At 41.7% G+C, this 23241-nt stretch overlaps 3 protein-coding genes, 1 non-coding gene and 1 pseudogene across 4 annotated transcripts; 4 read left to right on the top strand and 1 right to left on the bottom strand.

Annotated features, from left to right (window-relative positions):
* Window positions 1-3279: 3279 nt before the first annotated feature.
* On the top strand, window positions 3280-3386 carry LOC131247437 (small nucleolar RNA R71). Its single transcript, XR_009171734.1, has one exon. It is a non-coding gene; the product is annotated as a small nucleolar RNA R71 (small nucleolar RNA).
* A 6894-nt stretch (window positions 3387-10280) lies between these two features.
* On the top strand, window positions 10281-11299 carry LOC131247218 (putative germin-like protein 2-1). Its single transcript, XM_058247633.1, has 2 exons — window positions 10281-10436; window positions 10644-11299. The coding sequence occupies exons 1-2, from the start codon at window positions 10325-10327 to the stop codon at window positions 11189-11191; spliced, it is 660 nt and encodes a 219-aa protein (XP_058103616.1). The 5' UTR covers window positions 10281-10324; the 3' UTR covers window positions 11192-11299.
* A 990-nt stretch (window positions 11300-12289) lies between these two features.
* LOC131246941 (aureusidin synthase-like) lies at window positions 12290-17064 on the bottom strand (annotated as a pseudogene).
* A 727-nt stretch (window positions 17065-17791) lies between these two features.
* Window positions 17792-18400, top strand: LOC131246940 (uncharacterized). Its single transcript, XM_058247400.1, has one exon. It carries the CDS (start codon window positions 17792-17794, stop codon window positions 18398-18400), a length of 609 nt encoding a protein of 202 aa, XP_058103383.1.
* Window positions 18401-21809: 3409 nt separating this feature from the next.
* LOC131247217 (putative germin-like protein 2-1) lies at window positions 21810-22816 on the top strand. The gene is made up of 2 exons (XM_058247632.1): window positions 21810-21960; window positions 22161-22816. The coding sequence occupies exons 1-2, from the start codon at window positions 21849-21851 to the stop codon at window positions 22706-22708; spliced, it is 660 nt and encodes a 219-aa protein (XP_058103615.1). The 5' UTR covers window positions 21810-21848; the 3' UTR covers window positions 22709-22816.
* The last annotated feature ends 425 nt before the right edge of the window (window positions 22817-23241 follow it).

Below are 23241 nucleotides of genomic sequence, written 5' to 3'. Positions count from 1 at the left end.
TCAAATTCTTGGAGTAGAAGAATCCATCGTATTAAGCGGGGCTTAGAATCATTCTTAGAAAGAAGATACTTCAGTGCCGTATGATCTGTGTAGATAATGATTTTGGATCCGATCAAGTAGGACCTAAATTTATCCAAGGCGAACACTACAGCTAAGAGTTCCTTTTCCGTAGTCGAGTAGTTTACCTGGGCAGAATTTAAAGTTCTACTTGCGTAATGAATGACATAGGGCCGCTTATCTTTTCTCTGGCCTAGGACCGCTCCAAGAGCATAATCAGAAGCGTCGCACATAAGCTCAAAAGGAAGGCTCCAGTCGGGTGGCTGCATGATAGGTGCAGTGGTTAACGTGCCCTTAAGCTTGGTGAAAGCTTCCTGACACTGCTCAGTCCACTCATACGGAGCATCCTTTTGAAGAAGATTACATAAAGAACGAGAGAGAAGACTAAAGTCCTTTATGAATCGCCTGTAAAATCCTGCGTGTCCTAAGAAGGATCGCACGTCTCTGATGTTCTTGGGTGGAGGTAGGTTAGAGATAAGATCGATTTTTGCGTTATCTACCTCGATTCCCTTGGACGAGATGATATGCCCAAGGACAATTCCCTTCTGAACCATGAAATGACACTTCTCCCAATTAAGTACCAAGTTCTTTTCTTCACATCTTTTCAGCACACATTTAAGACTTTCCAAGCACTTGCTGAAAGATGGACCATAAACAGAGAAATCGTCCATGAAGACCTCTAGATATTGCCCCACCATATCAGAAAAGATACTAAGCATACATCGCTGAAAGGTGGCAGGGGCATTACATAGCCCGAATGGCATCCTTCGATAGGCAAAGGTGCCGTAGGGACATGTAAATGTGGTCTTTTCCTGGTCTTCAAGGGCCATCTCTATCTGGTTGTAGCCCGAATACCCGTCAAGGAAACTATAATAGGAATGACCAGCTAACCTTTCAAGGATCTGATCAATGAATGGTAAAGGAAAGTGGTCTTTCCTCGTGACGATATTCAATTTCCTGTAGTCAATGCACATTCTCCAACCAGTAGTGACTCTAGTTGGCACGAGTTCATTATTAGCATTGGCTACGATGATGATTCCGGACTTTTTAGGGACCACTTGAGTTAGACTCACCCATTGACTATCAGATATAGGGTATATAATACCCACGTCCAATAGTTTAAGAACCTCGGCCTTAACCACTTCCTTCATATTTAGATTTAGTCTACGTTGTGGTTGCCGAGCGGTTTTTGCATTATCCTCAAGATATATGCGGTGAGTACAAATCGAGGGATTGATTCCCTTGAGGTCCGCTATCGTCCATCCCAGGGCTCCTTTATGCTCAATGAGAGTAGATATGAGTATACTCTCATGTTCTTTCTCCAGGTGGGAAGAGATCACCACCGGGTATGTCTCATTTTGACCTAAATAGGCATATTTCAAATCAGAGGGTAAAGGTTTTAGGTCAAGCTTCGGCGGCTTAAGGTTAGACGGTAGAGGCACTACATTGGTTTGTGGTAATTCTTCAAATTGTAGCCTCCACCGGTTAACTTCAAGTACCGGTGCAGTATCAAGCAAGGCGCACGTCTCCCTAATCATGTCATCATCAAAATCAGGAGAGTGGGCCAGGCACGTCTCTAGATGATCGGAGGATAAGGTCAGCGGTGTCGTATCTTCCACGAAAGAGTCAATCATGTTAATGTTGTGGAAATCGTCATCATCCTCTGAGTTGCTGCTGTTATTGAAAAAAATGTTTGACTCTAATGTCAAATTTTCAAAAGATATAGTCATGATACCATTCCTGCAATTGATAATTGCATTTGACGTGGCAAGGAATGGGCAACCAAGAATGACGGGAATCTGAGTGCTCATGTTATTGATGGGTTCGGTGTCCAGGATGATAAAATCTACAGGGTAGTAAAATCTATCGACCTGGACTAACACATCCTCAATTATCCCTCTTGGTACACGAACAGAGCGATCAGCAAGTTGTAGTGTGGTTAGGGTGGGTTTTAATTCATCCAAACCTAACTGTTTGTATACCGAGTAGGGAATCAGATTGACGCTCGCTCCTAAGTCAAGAAGTGCGTGATCAATTCGATGGTTCCCGATCACACATGATATGGTTGGGCTACCGGGATCCTTAAATTTCTGTGGCACGTCTTGCTTCATGATGGCACTCACCTTCTCAGTCAAGAAGATTTTCTTTTGAATAATTTTTCGTCTTTTGGTCGTGTATAAGTCTTTAAGGAATTTGGCATATGAATGTATCTGTTTAACGACATCAAGTAGAGGAATGTTGACTTTCACCTGTTTCAACACCTCTAGAATATCCTGAGAGTTAGAGAGAGGTTTTGGTGAAACCAACTGTTGGGGGAATGGAGCAACTGGCTTCTCTAGAAGTGCCGGTTCTACTTTTTGTGGGGCATCACTGGATCCATCATTGTTGTCCTCTTCTGGTTCTTGAAGCTTTTCGGGCCTAACCGGAAGAGTTTTATTAATGATCTTCCCACTCCTAAGAGTGGTGATGGATTTAGCATGCTCCATCTGATTTGAAGAACTGGGATCATTACTCTCGTACTGCGGTTTAGGATTGGGGAGAGGTTGTGCAGGAAGCATCCCCTTTTCTATAACCGTCATACGAGAATCTATCTTTTGCATAAAATCTATAATTCCCCGCATTGCCTGAGCCAGCTCTTGTATGGGATTTTGAACCGGTTCCTCTTGAGGTTTCACTTGATTTGGATTTTGATTGAAGAAACCTGGAGGAGTCGCCGTTTGCCCATTCCTCCAACTAAAGTTTGGATGATTTTTCCAGCCAGGATTGTATGTGTTGGAGTTAGGTCCAGTAAAAGGTCTTTGATAATTATTTACGGCATTGGCTTGTTCATTCAACACTCCTCGAAAGGCGGGTATTGTAGGACAGTTTTCAGTTGTGTGAATGTTGCAATCACAGATGCCGCAAACAATTTCATTGACCTTATCCTTCTTTCTTTCCATGGCCTCAACTTTCCTTATGAGCGTAGTCACTTTACACTTGAGATCATCATCTTCTTTCAAGAGATATAATCTACCTTTTTTCTTTAAATGAGTCGGCCTAGACGTGGTGTTCGCCATTGGGTAATAGTCCCATGATTGTGTTTTTTCAGCGAGACTATCGAGGTAATCCCATACCTCGTCAACATCTTTGTTGATGAACTCTCCATTACACATTGTCTCGACCATTTGGCGCATGGAAGATGTCAGTCCATCATAGAAAAAATTTGTAATGCGCCACGTTTCAAATCCGTGTTGTGGGCATGAACTGACCAAATCTTTGAACCTTTCCCAACATTGGAAGAATGTTTCATCTTCCTTTTGGGCAAAGTTCATGATTGCTTTTCTGAGGGTAATCGTTTTATGGTGTGGGAAGAATTTTTTTATGAATTCCCTCTGCATGTCGTTCCATGTGCTAATGGATCTAGGACGCAGTGAATGTAACCACGTCTTAGCTTTCTCTTTTAAGGAAAAAGGAAAGAGTTTCAGCCTAATTGTATCCTCAGATACATTAGGAAAACATAATGTAGCTATAATCTCATCGAACTCTTTCAAATGTAAATATGGACTCTCTGATTCAAGTCCATGGAATTTGGGAAGGAGTTGGATAACTCCTGGCTTGATGTCCATTTGTCCTGTGTTTTCAGGAAAAATCATGCATGAGGGCATACTCACTCCCGCCGGTTGTAGATAATCTTGTAAAGTACGAGGCGGGGGTGCCTGTTGTACCTCATTTTCATCTTGGGTATCCTCCACCTTGGGTAGAAGTAGAGGAGGTTGGTCTTCAGCCATAACTTTAGTTAACTCAGGGGATTTCGAGCGGTGTCTAGTCCTGCGATGGATAGTCAACCCCTCAACCAATCCTCCTTCAGTCAAGAGACGTCGAGTGTTGTCACGGGCCCACTTGGGCATGAAAACACTCGCAGCCCTCAATTAAAAACCTAATCCTAAGAAAGGAAAAGAAAATCTAGAAAGAAAGAGAGAGTTGGAAAGAAATTACCAAATTGGAGTCCTGAGTTAAAACCTGCAAAATAAAACAAGAATAAGTTAGATTCTAAAACAAGAGGAACAATCCTTTAAAATAAAGGTAGTAGTAAACTAATTTCTAAAAGAAAGTGGAAACTTCTAAAATAAATTAGGAAAGTCCTAAACTAGAAAGTAAATTACTAAAAGAGAATTGAAAAATAGAGAGTAGGGAAGGAGCTTACAGAATTAGCAATTTCTATCTTAAAGGCCTACAAAATAGGAAGGTTAGTTTCTAAACAAAAATTCTAAAAATAATTTAGGAAACAAATTAGATTTTAAAATTAGAAAGTTACTAAAAATAAAAGAAGAAAATTAATTAAGAAATAACCTAGTTCTAAGAATAAACTATTTCCTACAGATGGGAGGATACTAGAATTAGAAAATTTATAAAATTCAAACCCTAATTCTAAAAGGTAGAAAAAGTAAAGAGATTATGAAGGAATTACCAATTTATGGACTTATGTCAGGATCCTACAATATGGAAACAAGTTAGTTTCTAAGAATAAAATAAAATAAAAACTTTTAGCCTAAAGTTAGTAAAATCCTAATCCTAACCTAATTCTAAAACTAATTAATTTCAGAGAATCGTAACCGTCAGTCCCCGGCAACGACGCCAAAAACTTGTTCACTCCCCAAGTATAGGGTTGTGATGTAGTAATAAACTCGGTAAGACCGAGGTCGAATCCACAGGGACTGATACCTGTACGTTATCTGAAACCAAGTAGAACTAGAACTAGACTAAGATGTGATCTAAACCACATAGAATTTAAGAAATAATTGTGAAATAATTATCTAAAACTTTAAGGAATTCTGAGGAAGGAAACTAGGGATTCAGAGGATCCACTTGTAGAGATCAGGGAGAATTATGCCTGCTTCAGAAATCATGGAATTTAACTAGACTTCCTTGATCTGGTTTTCAAGAGATGAAAGGTATATGAATTAGAATGGATTCCATCATCTAACCATGCCCAGGAGACAAAGCAAACAATAGGATTAAACTAATTACCAACCAATCAACATTGTATGAAGATCAGGAAGGGTACTGTCATCCTACCATGCCCATGGAACAATGATAAACAACAGGGCTTCCTGACTTCATAAACATAAAAAAAAAAAAAAAAAAAGAAATGTTCAAAGCCATTGCAAACCCATTGTAATTTCAATCACAATAGACCATTAAAGACTAAGAAAACTATTCCTTGAATAATCAAACCAAAATCAAAGTTAGTTTAGAAATTTTAATTAAATTACCAACATACAATGGAGTCTCCCATCTTGCTACAAGCTTCACCTCTTAGCCCTAGCTAAGAGGTTTAGCCAACCATGATTAGGCTAAAATCCTTAGATTTCATAAGGAAAGAAGAGAATAACCGCCCAGAAAAATAAGAAAAAGAAGAAGAAAATAAGGAAAAACTTCCCTTTCCCCGTCCAGTCTTCTCGTTTACACAAGCTAGCAACTCTCTCTTTTCTTTCCTTCTAACCCACGTCCTCCAGCAGCCAACGTCTTCAGCGCTCCCTTTCTTTCTCCGTTTTCAGCCTCCACGCTCCAACCTTAAAACCGAGACCCATTTTTTTCTTTCTTACACTTTCTCTCTCTCTTTTTTTATAGCACTCTCGTCGGCACCCAATTTCCATCTTCCATGCGGAAGTTTTTTGTATAAGAGACTGTGTTGGAGTCGGAATAGAAGAGCTTTCGCAGCAACTGAGTTCGTCTGCGCAGTAAAAATGCAAAACGACTTGCGTTTGGAGTGTCTTTGCGGCGTGATATCGACCTTCCTGACAATTTTGAAATCTTGGCTAGGGTATTGGCCTCCCTGTAGACACATTAGACGGTCTGGATCACTCATAATGTTAATGATCATGACCCACCTCCCGCAAATCTCGGATTCCCCGAACGCGCGTAAGGCGTACGCAGAGGCGCTGACGTGTTCGGTGGGCCCCATTGAGGTATTTTCGGAGAAATCCACCCCGTCCATTGGATTCAGGATAAAATTTCGGTCAAGAATGGGTGGTTTTGAACGTCTATTCATGAGGCCCAAAGAAGAAATCATGCCAAAATTCATTTTGAACGTTGCAGGAGTGCCTGTTTGTGGCCTCTGTATCATGCACATGTGCACGCTTGGGTGTAAAATTTTAGCAAGGGTTTATAGTATTTGAGGCCCTCTACACGATGGATGGCTTGGATCATCCGAAAAATTACACTGTGGGGCCCACTACCGTCCGCAAAATGGACGTCGTCCGTCCGTTACGCAGCGCGAAACGGATGTTGCCGTGTTTGGGAAGGAGACGGGTCTACGTGTGCTGTGCACACACACATCACATACGGGCCCCACTGTGATGTGTTTCAACAATCTGATCCATCCATTCATTTTCCCATCTTATTTAAACCGTCGAGACCAAAGTTGAGACAGTTCCAGATATCAGGTGGGCCCAGAATCAACGGTTTATGGGCTGATCTGTCAGTTGGGTACTTCCATAGTGATCCGAGGGCTGAAATTTGATATGTACGGTTAATTTATGGCTCTCAGGCCATGTATGAAGTTTTGAGCCAATCAGATGGCAAGAACTATGTGATCTTGCATTTTTCACCAATTTTGGGCCTCTTTAACGTAAATGGCCTGCTTTCCTCGGATCCTTGATGCATAATTCCATCGATCTTCGTCTCCTAGAGTCCGTCCCTTGCCTTGGGTGTCATCAGAGCGTTAAATCCATGCTTTTAGTACCCTTTTCCAGTCCAAGCTCGTGAATACACCCTGCATCACAAACATGATTAAATCAGGCCGTTAAACAATACTACGTTTGTAAATCCAGGTAACAACTGGGTCTGATATGCAATATTTGACCCTCAACACAAAGACTCCTTGGAAGTAGAAACCTTAGCTGTCAAGAATTAACCATTTACACTGGCTAGGAATTTTTTCTTTCGCTCACACTCTCCGCGAAGGGAACGGTCTGGCTGATGGTTTGGCTCGTGAAGGGAGACTCCTTCAACATTCTGTGATTTACCTTCATTCTAGGTCCCTTCCCCTTCTCGTTCGTGGCATGCTCTTCTTGGATAGGGTTAGGCTAGGAGCGCTGAGAACAATTGGCTAACGTTGATGCTTGTTTGTTTCTTTCTGGTTTTTTTTTTTTTTTTTTGGCTTCTCTTGTAGATAGTTGGACGCATGTGTCCCCTTATGATAGGCCCTCTCAATTTGTTGTGAGGGAGCCTGAAATATTGTGCAGAGCCTTGTAAAGTTTTTTCCCATCTGAAAAAAAAAAATCAATTTGATTCAAAAATAAAAAATAAAAATAGCGTTCTCAAGACGGCCTAACGCAAACAACATCAACAAAGGGCCTATCATTCCATAGAAATGAGTGTGTGTATTTAAAAGGGAAAAAAAAAAAAATCAAAACCGTAACGGGCTGGGCTAATGGGCTTTTGCCCATCTACATCCAAGCCCAGTCCGACTTTGAAACAGGCTGGATTTTTAAGCCCAAGCAGGCCCTCGGGCCTAGTGCTCCAACACAAGCCATTCTACTGGGAAGCCTAATGGGCCAAACCAGCCTATTGATTCCGAGAGTGACATCTACACAATGAGGTCCACTTGATGGATGAGTGGAATATTTTGCTTGTCTGCCACGCTGGCATATAAGGTTAGCTGACTTGTACACTCAAGTCGGTTTGGCAAAGATCCTGATTGAGATTACTGTGTTATGCTTCATGCATGGATCTCAATCTGAACAGCCCAAATAGTGAGATCGACTTTAGATGTAGCATAGTTCCAAAATAATATTGATCCAACCATTCTGATCATAGAATAATGGATATTTGTTAGTTGAATTTGGGATGTTGACTATTTGCTGTTTCGAAAATCCATTAGATGTCATGGATCAGCCCTATTATGACTGTTTGTTCAGTGGATTGATTTCAGCATGATCCACATATATTTGGCACATGATCTTGACTGTATATTTAACATACTTGTGCCGGTGGTGGGAGTCGTGTCCATAGTTGTGCCGGTACATTTTGTTGCTCCTATTCTTCCTTTCCTTTGTTTTCACATGATAGGTGCTGCCTCCTACTTTTGTTGGGGCATACCCGAAAGGTTGTAAATTTGCAATGATTAATGAAATCGTGGCAAGAGCTCACCTTTAACCTATATATATATATATATATATAACATACTCATATGCCACGTGCAAGAGTACCATCTCTGTGCGCATGTGCAAGAGAAACAATGTTTTTCTACTTGGAAAGAAAAATACCTCGCAAAAATCACGTTTAACAGAACACTAACTCTAACAGCGAAGCCTGCAAAGTCCTATCTGCTGTTCGGCCAAAAAACAAAATGGTCTTACCAGCCGTTTTGCAAGTGCCATTACTTGAATAGCTAGTCTTGGGCCATGTGCAATCAGTTATAGATACCTTTGTCCAAAGTCCACCGTGTTCATAGGAGGGCCGTGTCTTCCCCCACATATAAATTCCCACCAATCGGTGAATGAGGCGAGTGATGGATTGGGTGTGTTATGATCAGGAGTTACCCGGTTAACATTGGAGCAGGTGTTTCCCTGACTGTAGCAGTCACCTTGATGTATGTGTTGTATATCCACCCCGTCCATCAGTTTGTCCACTAATTTTATGGTAGGGACTAAAAAATGAAGCAATCCAAATCTCAACACAGGAAAAGGTGGTTATTGAACACCCATCATTAAAAACTTCTTAAAGTTTACTGTAATATTTATTTTTTATCCAATGTGTTAATGGGTCATGTAGATCTAAATAAAGGGAAAACACAAAATCAGCTTGGTACAAAACTTTTATGGTCCACAGGAAGTTTCTACCGGTCAATTGCCACCTTTTCCTATGGTGTGATCCACTTGAGATTTGGATCTGCTTCATTTTTTGGACCATGACATAAAATGAGCTGTAAAAGTTGATAAATTGTTTGGATATACAACATATATATCAAGATGGGCTCCACAGTCAGCGAAACACCACACTTGACCTCCCGTGAATGCGAGCTTGCAATCATTTTGAGAAATTTATCTAAGAAAACTATCGATTCGGCTATCGGTGGTGATGCCAGATCGATTACAAACATGAGGTAGAAGGAGAGATTAATTGAAGAGAGCAACGGGTAGGACTGTCTGACTGGTGTGCTTGTTGAGCCATGGGCCATCCATATTGATGGTCCATTTCTCATCCACGGCTTACACAACTTTAGGTGGACAGGTCATATACATTGGACGATTGATTATATGCCGAGCATAACATACTCTACTGTAACCAAGTAGATGGGCCCACCATTGCCTTTTCTAATTGTTGTGATTGTTGATTTCTTCAAATCTCATGAACGGTGATTGGTAGAGAGGCCGCACGCATTAGTGGGTGTTACCCTGGTTGTGGGGCCCACCTTGATTAATGTGTTCAATATCCACACCGTCCATCCAGTTTTCCAGATCATTTTAGTGAATGGTCCCAAAACTTAAGCAGATCCAAATCTCAAGTGAACCACACCACAGTAAACAGTAGTGATTGAATGATCACAATGAAAAACTACCTATTTCCAACCTTAATGTTTATTTTCCATCTAATCTGTTGATAAGGTCAAACAGACCTTGATGAAGGGAAAAATACAAAGATCAGCTTCATCCAAAACTTCCATGGCCCCAATAAGTTTTTAATGGTCAACCACCATCGATTCCTGTAGTGTGGTCCACCTGAGATTTAGATGTGCTTAAACTGTAGGATCAGTCTTAAAATGAGATGGAAAAATGGATGGACGGTGTGGATATACAACACATTCATCAAGGTAAGCCACATAAGGTCCGCGTAACACCCATTAACGTCTTACACATGGAACGCCTAATCCTCTCCGAAGCAATACCGGGACCTATTCTCGATCATATCATGAGACATCATAGCACGACTGAGCTTTACCATATCTCCTCACCTATTTTGCAGCCCTCATAGCCGAATGGGAGTGGTTAGCATATATGAAATCTAGACTTAGTAAACAAATGACTATATTTTTTACAAGCAACTGACTCAACCAATTCCTTCTTGTGCATAGGCCAAGAACCAGTCTTGGATTTGAAAAAATAACAATAAATAAACCTTCATTGCTTCTAAAGTAATAAGACCATTTCAGTGATCAACATTTCCTTAACCCTATAAATACTGGCTTAATCTTCTTACAAAACCCACAGCCAAAAAACACTACTCATTATAAGATTCAGGGTTTCCTAGCTTCCATACATAAACACTCCCAAACATTTTCAAGATGGCCACTGGCTTTCTTCTCCTAACATTCCTTGCATTTACTTTCTCATTTGCCGCTGCATCCGATCCCAGCCCTTTACAGGATTTCTGCGTTGCTTTGAACAACAGCGAAGGTATGTTCACTCCAAGTAATTGCATCAATGTTGCAAATGTTTCATAGAAATGCAATCCACATAAAAGGATTCATGTGATGGGTGGGACACACTACCTTTTTGTTGGTTTAATAGGTCTTGAAAGAATATACTCTTCTTTTATTTTTTTTTTTTGTAGAAAGGAAAGAATATACTGCTTACAATCTCTTTTGTATTATATGATGGCAGTGTTGGTGAATGGATTTGTGTGCAAGGACCCAAAGGAAGTTCAAGCTGATGATTTCTTCTTCACGGGACTGGACAAACCAGGCAACACAGATAACAAGGTTGGGTCCGTTGTGACCCCCGTGAATGTAGCCCAGATACCTGGACTCAACACCCTCGGCGTCTCCCTGGCTCGGATAGATTTTGCACCCTATGGTCTCAATCCACCCCACACACACCCGCGGGCCACAGAGATCCTAACAGTATTGGAGGGCACCCTCTATGTCGGATTCGTCACTTCCAACACTGAAAATCGCTTCATAACAAAGACCCTTCATAAAGGCGATGTGTTTGTCTTCCCCGAAGGCCTCATTCACTTCCAGTTTAACATCGGTGACACTAATGCCATAGCCATTGCAGGATTTGGCAGCCAGAACCCTGGAACCATCACCATTGCAAATGCTGTGTTTGGATCAAATCCGCCCATCTCAGATGATGTTCTTGCCAAGGCATTCCAAGTTGACAAGAAAATAATTGATTATCTCCAATCGCAGTTTGCAGTGAAAAACTAGAGCACGCTCCCTTACAATAAACTCCCTCAGTAATTTATAGTGTATCCGGATATAGTTTTTTACTTACGTTAATGTTTGAATAAAATGGGAGTGCAACGTATTTGTTTTTATCTGTCTTTTGTTTTCTTTTTGTGTAATGGTGTCTCGTGGATTTTAGCATGTTTTGTAATTCCTCTCTCTCTCTCTCTCTCTCTCTCTCTCTCTCTCTCTCTCTCTCTCTCTCTCTCTCTCTCTCTCTCTCTCTCTCTCTCTCTCTGCTTGCATGGTTCACCAAGTTTGTTAAGATGTGCAACTTCGACAGTCTTCAATTGATCATTTTGTTTCAAATTAAGTGAAGAAGCGATGAAAAGGAGCAGCTTCGGTAAGGAATGAAGAAAATAAAGTATTATATTTAAATAATCTACCTACTGTACCTCTTCGGATGAGGATTGCATGGTGAACCCACCGCCACAGATGTCCTTGTTGACCCATCGTGGTGGTTTTTAACTGGTCCACACGTTGTGCCGGAGATAGGTGACAGGCGTCACTTTATATATATATATATATATATATATATATATATAAAATAAAAATAAAAAATTGCAACCTAACAACTTTCAAACATGCTTTTAATGACCATTTCTAAGGCAAGGTGCACCAGGTGAAAGATGCACTATTCTTTCGAATGGCAAGATTAGGTGGTAAGGTGCCAACGTCCATTTCACCTTTTCTTTTAAATTTTTTTTGAGGAGAGCCGTGTCAGCAAACCTGACAGTGTTCCAACGGTTTTTTTTTTTTTTTTTTTTTTTTTAATTTTATTTTTTAAGACAACATAGGTTGGACTTCTGCCAAGGTCCACATACCACGGTCCAAGTCACAAATACCTTATACATTATATATATAGAACATACGTTTTCTTATATAACCAAGGTCCGCATACCATGGGCCCAACTTCCAAAATCAAGATGCTCAGCTCACTTGTCATTAATTAAAAGAATGGATAATCATTCATTTAAATATAAGCTAAAAGAAAACCAAAGACAGTATTAAATTTCCCTCGAGTACTCCATCAGGTTAAAGATGCCCTACTGGTTCAGAAATTTAAAGATGCCCTACTGGTTCAGAAATTACCTCATATATTCAATCCGAATCCCGTCAATGGTTATATTGACTCCGGTCCCACCCCTCCGCACCAAAGTAATCCATATGTACTCATCTTCATCTGCCTCTAAATCTTCCAACACTTCTGAAATACTTAACTTAAAGAGTACTCTTTCCATTCACTGTCGAATCTCCCTCATTCCTCACTAACCTTACACCATTGCGCATGTTAACATAGGTCCCTGCAAATTCTCGAGACTCAGGTCCTGTGGTGGTTTCATCAACCACATTGACATAGACATCAAACTTCACATGTGTCCTTCTTAACATCAATCCCATACACGACTAACACCTCTTCTTCTTCCTCTTTCTCTTTTTTGCTTCTGTGAATCCTAGTCCTATGGACCTTGGTCCTTATGGTAGTGTCGAGGGTGCGACCCTCCGGGCCAAAGTCCGGAGACTCGGCAGTTGCAATCCGTTCTGGGTCTCTCTCATCTTCAATATGTTGCGTGCGATTTTGGGAGAAATGGATGGTTTGGGGCGTGCATTGAGCCAAGGAAGGTCCACCTCATGGTAAGTATACCTGAATTTAGTCATGTCCAATGTATCCCGTATCTTGATCCTGACAAGTTGGGCGTTCTCATCATAGAAGTAGAAGTAAGAGTCGAGCTACTCAGGATCTTCAAACTCAAGGCGGTTCCCTCTTAGCCCCTTCCAGACATTCCACAGGCGATCAATGTTTGCGTGATGAGCATAGAGACAGGGTCACGTGCAGCCGAGTAGAACGCACCCATGTTCTCCCCCTCAGGCGTTATATTGCTCCCAACCCATGAGTGCAACGTGTCATGGGGAGCCTTCTCTATTGTTCCTGGCGACTTGCAGTAGCCCTCCTTACCGGCTTTGTACTTGCATCCCATAAAGAGTTCGGGCTTCTTTGCACCAGAAACCATTTGAGTGTACATGAAAGCAAGGTTGGAGGATATTTGGTCCTCAGGCCCAAGCCCACTCTCCTTTTCGCTGTAGCTGACGTCCGCGACTTGGGGTGGGAGGTGGGAGGGATTCCGGTCCTTATTAACGAAAGACCCATTCAAGTACATAGTGGGGAAAACCATGCCTGCAGGGGCATCCCAATTCCAGTAAGGCAGCGCAAAGGTGTCATCTCCCATGAATTTCGCAAGCATCCGCTCATGGAAGTAGATCATGGCTCGATGCCATGGGAAGAATAGCCATGAATTGTGGATCTTGAAAATGGAGGTTGAATTTTCTTGGTTATAGGCCCCGGTGCAATAGATGCAGTGCATGTTTGCTTGGCGGTTAAAGCTCCGTGGGTCTTCATAGCTGAGTTGCTTCATGATCGAGACGGCCTTCTCGTACATGGCAATATACTCTTCATCGAGGAGGTAGGTAGGCCGACGGATACGCATTGGTGAGGAAGGGCTAGGGAACTGGAAATCTATGACAGACTCCTCCGATTTTGGTTTGGGAGGGCAACAGTAGACTGGCCTATCGGCATCTGTAAGGGACTTGTGACAGCTTCTTTTTTTTTTTTTTTGACAGAATAGCTTTTAAAACGGCCAACTGACGGCCCTGAATGTATTCGATAGCGAAAGCGCATTTACAATTTCGGGGAGGCCCAGAGAAAAAGCATTGGGCCTGCCTATCATAAAGAACCAAACAAAAGGAAAGAAGTGGACCGACAGATAGAAGCAGAAAATGGAGGCTATGAGAATAGCGCCCCAAGCTAGCTTTATCGAGAACCAGCTCCCCACGAGTGATGCATGGAAGATCCGCGGTAAATTGGAACAACCAATTCAGCTGATTTAGGCTACCCCACCTGGCCAGGCTATCAGCCGCCACATTCGACTATTTAGGAATATGTTTAACAGAAATTGAAAGAGGTCCCTGAAGAATATCGAATTGGTTTTTCCAGTAGAAGGCGATCTAAGAGATAGTCCCTCTATTAGAGAATAAATCCACGACGGAGATGGAGTCACTCTCCACCTCAACGTTAGAGTAGCCTAATTCCTTACAATGCTTTAATCCATCAACGTATCCCTTAGTGAATGCAAAGAGGAAATTGCCCTTCTCATTTCTACGGGTTCCCCCACTTCCAGACAAGCCCGGGTTACCTCTGGAAGATCCATCAACATTCAGTTTAACCCACTCCTTCGATGGGCAAGTCCATTTCACCACAAACAGCGTGTGAGGAGAAATAACCGACCAAAGAATGCCCAGATCAGCAACCACCTCGCTGTCGCGCTGGGATCTGCACGGCGGGAGGGGGAAAGCTTTGTATAGACAGGTGAGCCACGAACGAACCTGATTGATGGAGTGCTAAATCCTGATCTGACGGTTGTCAAAGCGCTTTTCGTTCCTTGCTATCCATATTTCCCAAAGGATGAGGGCCGGAATGATCCCTCTAAGCAGACCCAATGGGGAGAATTCCTTTGCAATAGTCCACCATTGCAAGACTCGGCCACCCACTGATTGGTTAGGGAGTAAATGAACTGAGAGAATGGAAGAGAAATAAGACCACAGAGCCGATGCTAGCTCGCTTTGAACGAAGAGGTGGTCGAGGGATTCCTCGTTATGGCTATCATCCTTACAGCAAACACAGGAGGAAGCCATCTGAATACCCTTCTTCTTCACACTAATATCAACCGAGACTGCCTTATAAAGGATTTTCCACGCGAAGATGACAATTTGGGAGGGAGATGAGGGTGCCACGTCCAAGTAGCCCAGATTAGCTGCTGGTGATGGGATCTGATGACCTGCCAGGCAGATTTGGTTGAAAAATGGCCCAACCTTTCTCTAGTCCAAATGAGACGGTCCTCTCCCTGGCAAAGGGACAGGCCTTTCGAACTGACGTGGTGGCAAACAGAATCTGGCAGGGAGGCAGGGAAGGAGTTGTTATGGAGCAAACCCTCAGTACCAATGACCTCATTAATCTTCATATTTTGGGATTGGGGAGAAGGTTGCTAAGAAGGTAGCCTTTGAGAGGGCCTAGGCCCATCCAGTCTGCATCCCAGAAATTGTTGTTCCCGTTTCCCAGCAATAGACGACAATTAGCAGCTAGGAGGTTGATGTGTTTCCTCACCTAAGTCCACGACAGGGAGTCAAAATGGCGCCGAGCTGTTAGACCCTAAGGCAGCGTGGCATCATGTTTAGCTCTTATGAATTTAGCCCATAAACTATTGTGGTGATCAGTGAAGATAGATCAGGCTCTCTTTAACTTTAGGGCTGCGGAGACGTCTCTTAAAGCTTTGATGCCCAGCCCTCATTCTTTGGAAGGGCCCGCAATAGTCTTCCAACTCACCCAATGAAGATTCTTTTTTCCTTCAGACCATCCCCAAAAGAAATCGGCGAACCCTTTCTCAAGGGAAGAAATTGTCTTCTTTGGGATATCGACCGCTGCTAGGGAATGAAGCGGAATGCTCGAGAGGACATGTTTGATTAGAACAATCCTGGTAGCCTGATTGAGGAAACGTGATTACAATGGGTTGCAATGGCTTTGAATATTTCTTTTTCTCTTTTGATGTTTATGACGTCAGGAGGCCCTGTTGTTCACCATCGTCTCCTAGGCATGGTTGGATGATGGTACTCTTCTTGACCTTCATGGCATGTTGACTGGTTGGCAATTAGTTTAATTCTTTTGTTAACTTTGTCTCCTAGGCATAGTGTGGTGATGGAATCCATTCTAATTCATATACCTTTCATCTCTTGAAAACCAGATCAAGTAAGTTCAGTTTGAATTCCATAATCCTTGATGCAGGCATAAGATCTCCCTAATCTCTACAAGTGGATCCTCTGAAACCCTAGTTTCCTTCCTCTGAATTTCTTAAAATTTTAGATAATTGTTCCACAATTATTTCTTAAATTCTACTTGGTTTAGATCACATCTTAAATATAGTTCTAGTTCTACTTGGTTTCAAATAACGTACAGGTATCAGTCCCTGTGGATTCGACCTCGGTCTTACCGAGTTTATTACTACATCACAACCCTATACTTGGGGAGTGAACAACCCACAAATGATGTATGTATTTTCCAGCTCATTTTAGGCCATGAGCCCAAAAACGAAGCAGATCCAATCGTCACTGTTTCATCTGGTGTGGTCCATCTGAAATTGTAACTGCTTCATTTTTGGGTTCGTAATGTAAAATGATATGGAAAAACGGATGGACGGAGTGGATATACAATACATATATCAAGATGAGCCCCGTGTCAGGGCTACACCGTGTTGTGTGAGGCTAGAGGTGCACCTAATCCACTCCTGAAATCTAAGCCCGTTGTCCATACCCACCCTATGCCATTGATATAAAAAAAATAAATAAATAAATAAATAAAAAAAGTTGCATCAATCAATTATTACAGAAATAATCTTATATACAAATTAATACAATTAAAGAAGTGAAATTTTATTTAAAAACACTTCTTAAACTACAATAAAACAATTAACCACCATATTCTGTAAAAAGAAAAAACAAAAAAAAAAAAAGAAGGGGAAAAAGGCCATTTATGACGGACAATGAATCATTGCAGAAGCAAATAAAATCTGTCGCTAGAGGCTGTACTTTGCGACGGACCAAAATCCGTCGCAAAATCTTAACTTGTGACGGACTAAATCCGTCACAAAGATTATTTTAGCGACGGACTAAATCCTGCCACTTTTGACTACTACTATTTCCATAAAACAAGTTAGGCGAGATGGACTAAGTCCGTCATTAAACCAAGCCTTTTTTGTGACAGACAAAATCCATCGCAAATTTGCAATTTTGGCGTGGTACTAACCCATCTCTCAGCATGAGGCAAGCGATGTCTGCTATGATTAGCATGCTTGAAGGGAAAATAGAAGTGCAGGCCCTGTTTGTGAAGCACAGTTCAAGGAGTGATAATTGAAGGTTCAAAGCCTTTAATAAGCGTTCTCAAGACGTTGCCGCTTTGGAAGAGAGTTAGATCCCTTATTCCGATCCATTTGGAGACAGTTCAATGGTTTGTTGGCTGTGATGATCTAAACTTTTGGTCAGAAAATTGGATGGGCAGGGGCCCCTTCTTGCGTCTGCTTGCTGGAGGAGCTATAGTTGAAAGATGTCCTAGGTCGCTCAGGCCCTCTCCCTCCTTCCCGGGTATTCTTCCTCCTCCCTCAACAGATAATTGACAATATATTCAATGGCAGTTTCACAACTTCTGACGAACCCTCTGAGTGCATCTGGCCACTCGAATCTTCAGGGAAGTTCACCCTTCGGTCAGCCTAGAAGTTGCTGAGATCGCCGTGCCCTCCCATCCAATGGGCAAAGTGGATCTGGCATGGCAATCTCCCTCCCAAATTCTCCATATTCATATGGAGAGTTCTTCAAAATGCGATCCCCGTCGATAACAGAGTTCAAGCTAAAGGCATTACCATTGCCTCAAGGTGTAGATGCTGCCTTGAAGATATGAATGTTACTCCTCAAACAGAATCAATTTCCCATCTCTTTCTGTTTGGGTGTCATGCAAAAGTTCTTTAGACTACGTTCGGTGTGATGTGTGGTGTCCCTCGTCTACTCCACAGCTCAGTAGAAGGCAAAGTAAACCATTGGAGGAATGCTTCAACTCCAGGTGCTGCGCCAAATTCAGTTAGAATTCTGTTGCTGATCCTTATTCTTTGGGAGCTCTGGTGCTCGAGAAATGGTGCAGTGTATGACAACTCTCCTCTGATCATCAGGAGGTCTGTGGCCCGTGTCAGATGGTGGGCTAACCTGGTTATTGGAACTGATATAATGGACACTATTGGCTCGACTCGTGGGTTTAGTCCCTTCAACTCGGTTGTTAATCAGTATCATTCTGCCTCAATCCAGGTTAAATGGAGACAGCCAACCCCAGGATGGGTCAAATTAAATGTTGATGGCTCATCACTAGGTAATCCTGGTCCCTCAGGTGGGGGTGGCATCTGCAGGAATGACAGCAGTGCCTTTATATTAGGTTTCACCGTGGCCTACGGGGTTGGTTCTAACAATATGGCAGAACTTTTTGCCATTTACGACGGGATGATGCTCTGTTTGGAGAAAGGTTTGGACACGATAATTTTAGAGTCTGATTCAAAATTGTTGATTGATTCCCTCATTAAGCAATCCAAGACTCCTTGGAAGTAGAAACCTTAGCTGTCAAGAATTAACCATTTACACTGGCTAGGAATTTTTTCTTTCGCTCACACTCTCCGCGAAGGGAACGGTCTGGCTGATGGTATGGCTCGTGAAGGGAGCCTCCTTCAACATTCTGTGATTTATCTTCATTCTAGGTCCCTTCCCCTTCTCGTTCGTGGCATGCTCTTCTTGGATAGGGTTAGGCTAGGAGCGCTGAGAACGATTGGCTAACGTTGATGCTTGTTTGTTTCTTTCTGGTTTTTTTTTTTTTTTTGGCTTCTCTTGTAGATAGTTGAACGCATGTGTCCCCTTATGATAGGCCCTCTCAATTTGTTGTGAGGGGGCCTGAAATATTGTGCAGAGCCTTGTAAAGTTTTTTCCCATCTAAAAAAAAAAAAAAACTCAATTTGAATCAAAAATAAAAAATAAAAATAGCGTTCTCAAGACGGCCTAACGCAAACAACATCAACAAAGGGCCTATCATTCCATAGAAATATGAGTGTGTGTATTTAAAAGGATTAAAAATAAAATAAAAAATCAAAACCCTAACGGGCTGGGCTAATGGGCTTTCGCTCATCTACATCCAAGCCCAGTCAGACTTTGAAACAGGCTGGATTTTTAAGCCCAAGCAGGCCCTCGGGCCTAGTGCTCCAACACAAGCCATTCTACTGGGAAGCCTAATGGGCCAAACCAGCCTATTGATTCCGAGAGTGACATCTACACAATGAGGTCCACTTGATGGATGAGTGGAATATTTTGCTTGTCTGCCACGCTGGCATATAAGGTTAGCTGACTTGTACACTCAAGTCCGTTTGGCAAAGATCCTGATTGAGATTACTGTGTTATGCTTCATGCATGGATCTCAATCTGAACAGCCCAAATAGTGAGATTGACTTTAGATGTAGCATAGTTCCAAAATAATATTGATCCAACCATTCTGATCATAGAATAATGGATATTTGTTAGTTGAATTTGGGATGTTGACTATTTGCTGTTTCGAAAATCCATTAGATGTCATGGATCAGCCCTATTATGACTGTTTGTTCAGTGGATTGATTTCAGCATGATCCACATATATTTGGCACATGATCTTGACTGTATATTTAACATACTTGTGCCGGTGGTGGGAGTCGTGTCCATAGTTGTGCCGGTACATTTTGTTGCTCCTATTCTTCCTTTCCTTTGTTTTCACATGATAGGTGCTGCCTCCTACTTTTGTTGGGGCATACCCGAAAGGTTGTAAATTTGCAATGATTAATGAAATCGTGGCAAGAGCTCACCTTTAACCTATATATATATATATATATATATATATATATATATATATATATATATATATATATATATATTTAACATACTCATATGCCACGTGCAAGAGTACCATTTCTGTGTGCATGTGCAAGAGAAACAATGTTTTTCTACTTGGAAAGAAAAATACCTCGCAAAAATCACGTTTAACGGAACACTAACTCTTAACAGCGAAGCCTGCAAAGTCCTATCTGCCGTTCGGCCAAAAAACAAAATGGTCTTACCAGCCGTTTTGCAAGTGCCATTACTTGAATAGCTAGTCTTGGGCCATGTGCAATCAGTTATAGATACCTTTGTCCAAAGTCCACCGTGTTCATAGGAGGGCCGTGTCTTCCCCCACATATAAATTCCCACCAATCGGTGAATGAGGCGAGTGATGGATTGGGTGTGTTATGATCAGGAGTTACACAGTTAACATTGGAGCAGGTGTTTCCCTGACTGTAGCAGTCACCTTGATGTATGTGTTGTATATCCACCCCGTCCATCAGTTTGTCCACTAATTTTATGGTAGGGACTAAAAAATGAAGCAATCCAAATCTCAACACAGGAAAAGGTGGTTATTGAACACCCATCATTAAAAACTTCTTAAAGTTTACTGTAATATTTATTTTTTATCCAATGTGTTAATGGGTCATGTAGATCTAAATAAAGGGAAAACACAAAATCAGCTTGGTACAAAACTTTTATGGTCCACAGGAAGTTTCTACCGGTCAATTGCCACCTTTTCCTATGGTGTGATCCACTTGAGATTTGGATCTGCTTCATTTTTTGGACCATGACATAAAATGAGCTGTAAAAGTTGATAAATTGTTTGGATATACAACATATATATCAAGATGGGCTCCACAGTCAGCGAAACACCACACTTGACCTCCCGTGAATGCGAGCTTGCAATCATTTTGAGAAATTTATCTAAGAAAACTATCGATTCCGCTATCGGTGGTGATGCCAGATCGATTACAAACATGAGGTAGAAGGAGAGATTAATTGAAGAGAGCAACGGGTAGGACTGTCTGACTGGTGTGCTTGTTGAGCCATGGGCCATCCATATTGATGGTCCATTTCTCATCCACGGCTTACACAACTTTAGGTGGACAGGTCATATACATTGGACGATTGATTATATGCCGAGCATAACATACTCTACTGTAACCAAGTAGATGGGCCCACCATTGCCTTTTCTAATTGTTGTGATTGTTGATTTCTTCAAATCTCATGAACGGTGATTGGTAGAGAGGCCACACGCATTAGTGGGTGTTACCCTGGTTGTGGGGCCCACCTTGATTAATGTGTTTAATATCCACACCGTCCATCCAGTTTTCCAGATCATTTTAGTGAATGGTCCCAAAACTTAAGCAGATCCAAATCTCAAGTGAACCACACCACAGTAAACAGTAGTGATTGAATGATCACAATGAAAAACTACCTATTTCCGACCTTAATGTTTATTTTCCATCTAATCTGTTGATAAGGTCAAACAGACCTTGATGAAGGGAAAAATACAAAGATCAGCTTCATCCAAAACTTCCATGGCCCCAATAAGTTTTTAATGGTCAATCACCATCGATTCCTGTAGTGTGGTCCACCTGAGATTTAGATGTGCTTAAACTGTAGGATCAGTCTTAAAATGAGATGGAAAAATGGATGGACGGTGTGGATATACAACACATTCATCAAGGTAAGCCACATAAGGTCAGCGTAACACCCATTAACGTCTTACACATAGAACGCCTAATCCTCTCCGAAGCAATACCGGGACCTATTCTCGACCATATCATGAGACGTCATAGCACGACTGAGCTTTACCATATCTCCTCACCTATTTTGCAGCCCTCATAGCCTAATCGGAGTGGTTAGCATATATGAAATCTAGACTTAGTAAACAAATGACTATATTTTTTACAAGCAACTGACTCAACCAATTCCTTCTTGTGCATAGGCCAAGAACCAGTCTTGGATTTGAAAAAATAACAATAAATAAACCTTCATTGCTTCTAAAGTAATAAGACCATTTCAGTGATCAACATTTCCTTAACCCTATAAATACTGGCTTAATCTTCTTACAAAACCCACAGCCAAAAAACACTACTCATTATAAGATTCAGGGTTTCCTAGCTTACATACGTAAACACTCCCAAACATTTTCAAGATGGCCACTGGCTTTCTTCTCCTAACATTCCTTGCATTTACTTTCTCATTTGCCGCTGCATCCGATCCCAGCCCTTTACAGGATTTCTGCGTTGCTTTGAACAACAGCGAAGGTATGTTCACTCCAAGTAATTGCATCAATGTTGCAAATGTTTCATAGAAATGCAATCCACATAAAAGGATTCATGTGATGGGTGGGACACACTACCTTTTTGTTGGTTTAATAGGTCTTGAAAGAATATACTCTTCTTCTTTTTTTGTAAAAAGGAAAGAATATACTGCTTACAATCTCTTTTGTATTATATGATGGCAGTGTTGGTGAATGGATTTGTGTGCAAGGACCCAAAGGAAGTTCAAGCTGATGATTTCTTCTTCACGGGACTGGACAAACCAGGCAACACAGATAACAAGGTTGGGTCCTTTGTGACCCCCGTGAATGTAGCCCAGATACCTGGACTCAACACCCTCGGCGTCTCCCTGGCTCGGATAGATTTTGCACCCTATGGTCTCAATCCACCCCACACACACCCGCGGGCCACAGAGATCCTAACAGTATTGGAGGGCACCCTCTATGTCGGATTCGTCACTTCCAACACTGAAAATCGCTTCATAACAAAGACCCTTCATAAAGGCGATGTGTTTGTCTTCCCCGAAGGCCTCATTCACTTCCAGTTTAACATCGGTGACACTAATGCCATAGCCATTGCAGGATTTGGCAGCCAGAACCCTGGAACCATCACCATTGCAAATGCTGTGTTTGGATCAAATCCGCCCATCTCAGATGATGTTCTTGCCAAGGCATTCCAAGTTGACAAGAAAATAATTGATTATCTCCAATCGCAGTTTGCAGTGAAAAACTAGAGCACGCTCCCTTACAATAAACTCCCTCAGTAATTTATAGTGTATCCGGATATAGTTTTTTACTTACGTTAATGTTTGAATAAAATGGGAGTGCAACGTATTTGTTTTTATCTGTCTTTTGTTTTCTTTTTGTGTAATGGTGTCTCGTGGATTTTAGCATGTTTTGTAATTCCTCTCTCTCTCTCTCTCTCTCTCTCTCTCTCTCTCTCTCTCTGTGCATGCATGGTTCACCAAGTTTGTTAAGATGTGCAACTTCGACAGTCTTCAATTGATCATTTTGTTTCAAATTAAGTGAAGAAGCGATGAAAAGGAGCAGCTTCGGTAAGGAATGAAGAAAATAAAGTATTATATTTAAATAATCTACCTACTGTACCTCTTCGGATGAGGATTGCATGGTGACCCTACCGCCACAGATGTCCTTGTTGACCCATCGTGGTGGTTTTTAACTGGTCCACACGTTGTGCCGGAGATAGGTGACAGGCGTCACTTTATATATATATATATATATATATATATATATATATATATATATA

The sequence above is a fragment of the Magnolia sinica genome, chromosome 5 (assembly GCF_029962835.1).
Source record: "Magnolia sinica isolate HGM2019 chromosome 5, MsV1, whole genome shotgun sequence".
Lineage (NCBI taxonomy): Eukaryota > Viridiplantae > Streptophyta > Magnoliopsida > Magnoliales > Magnoliaceae > Magnolia > Magnolia sinica.
Note: the sequence above shows the minus strand (reverse complement) of the source record. Positions and strands in the feature narration are given on the sequence as shown.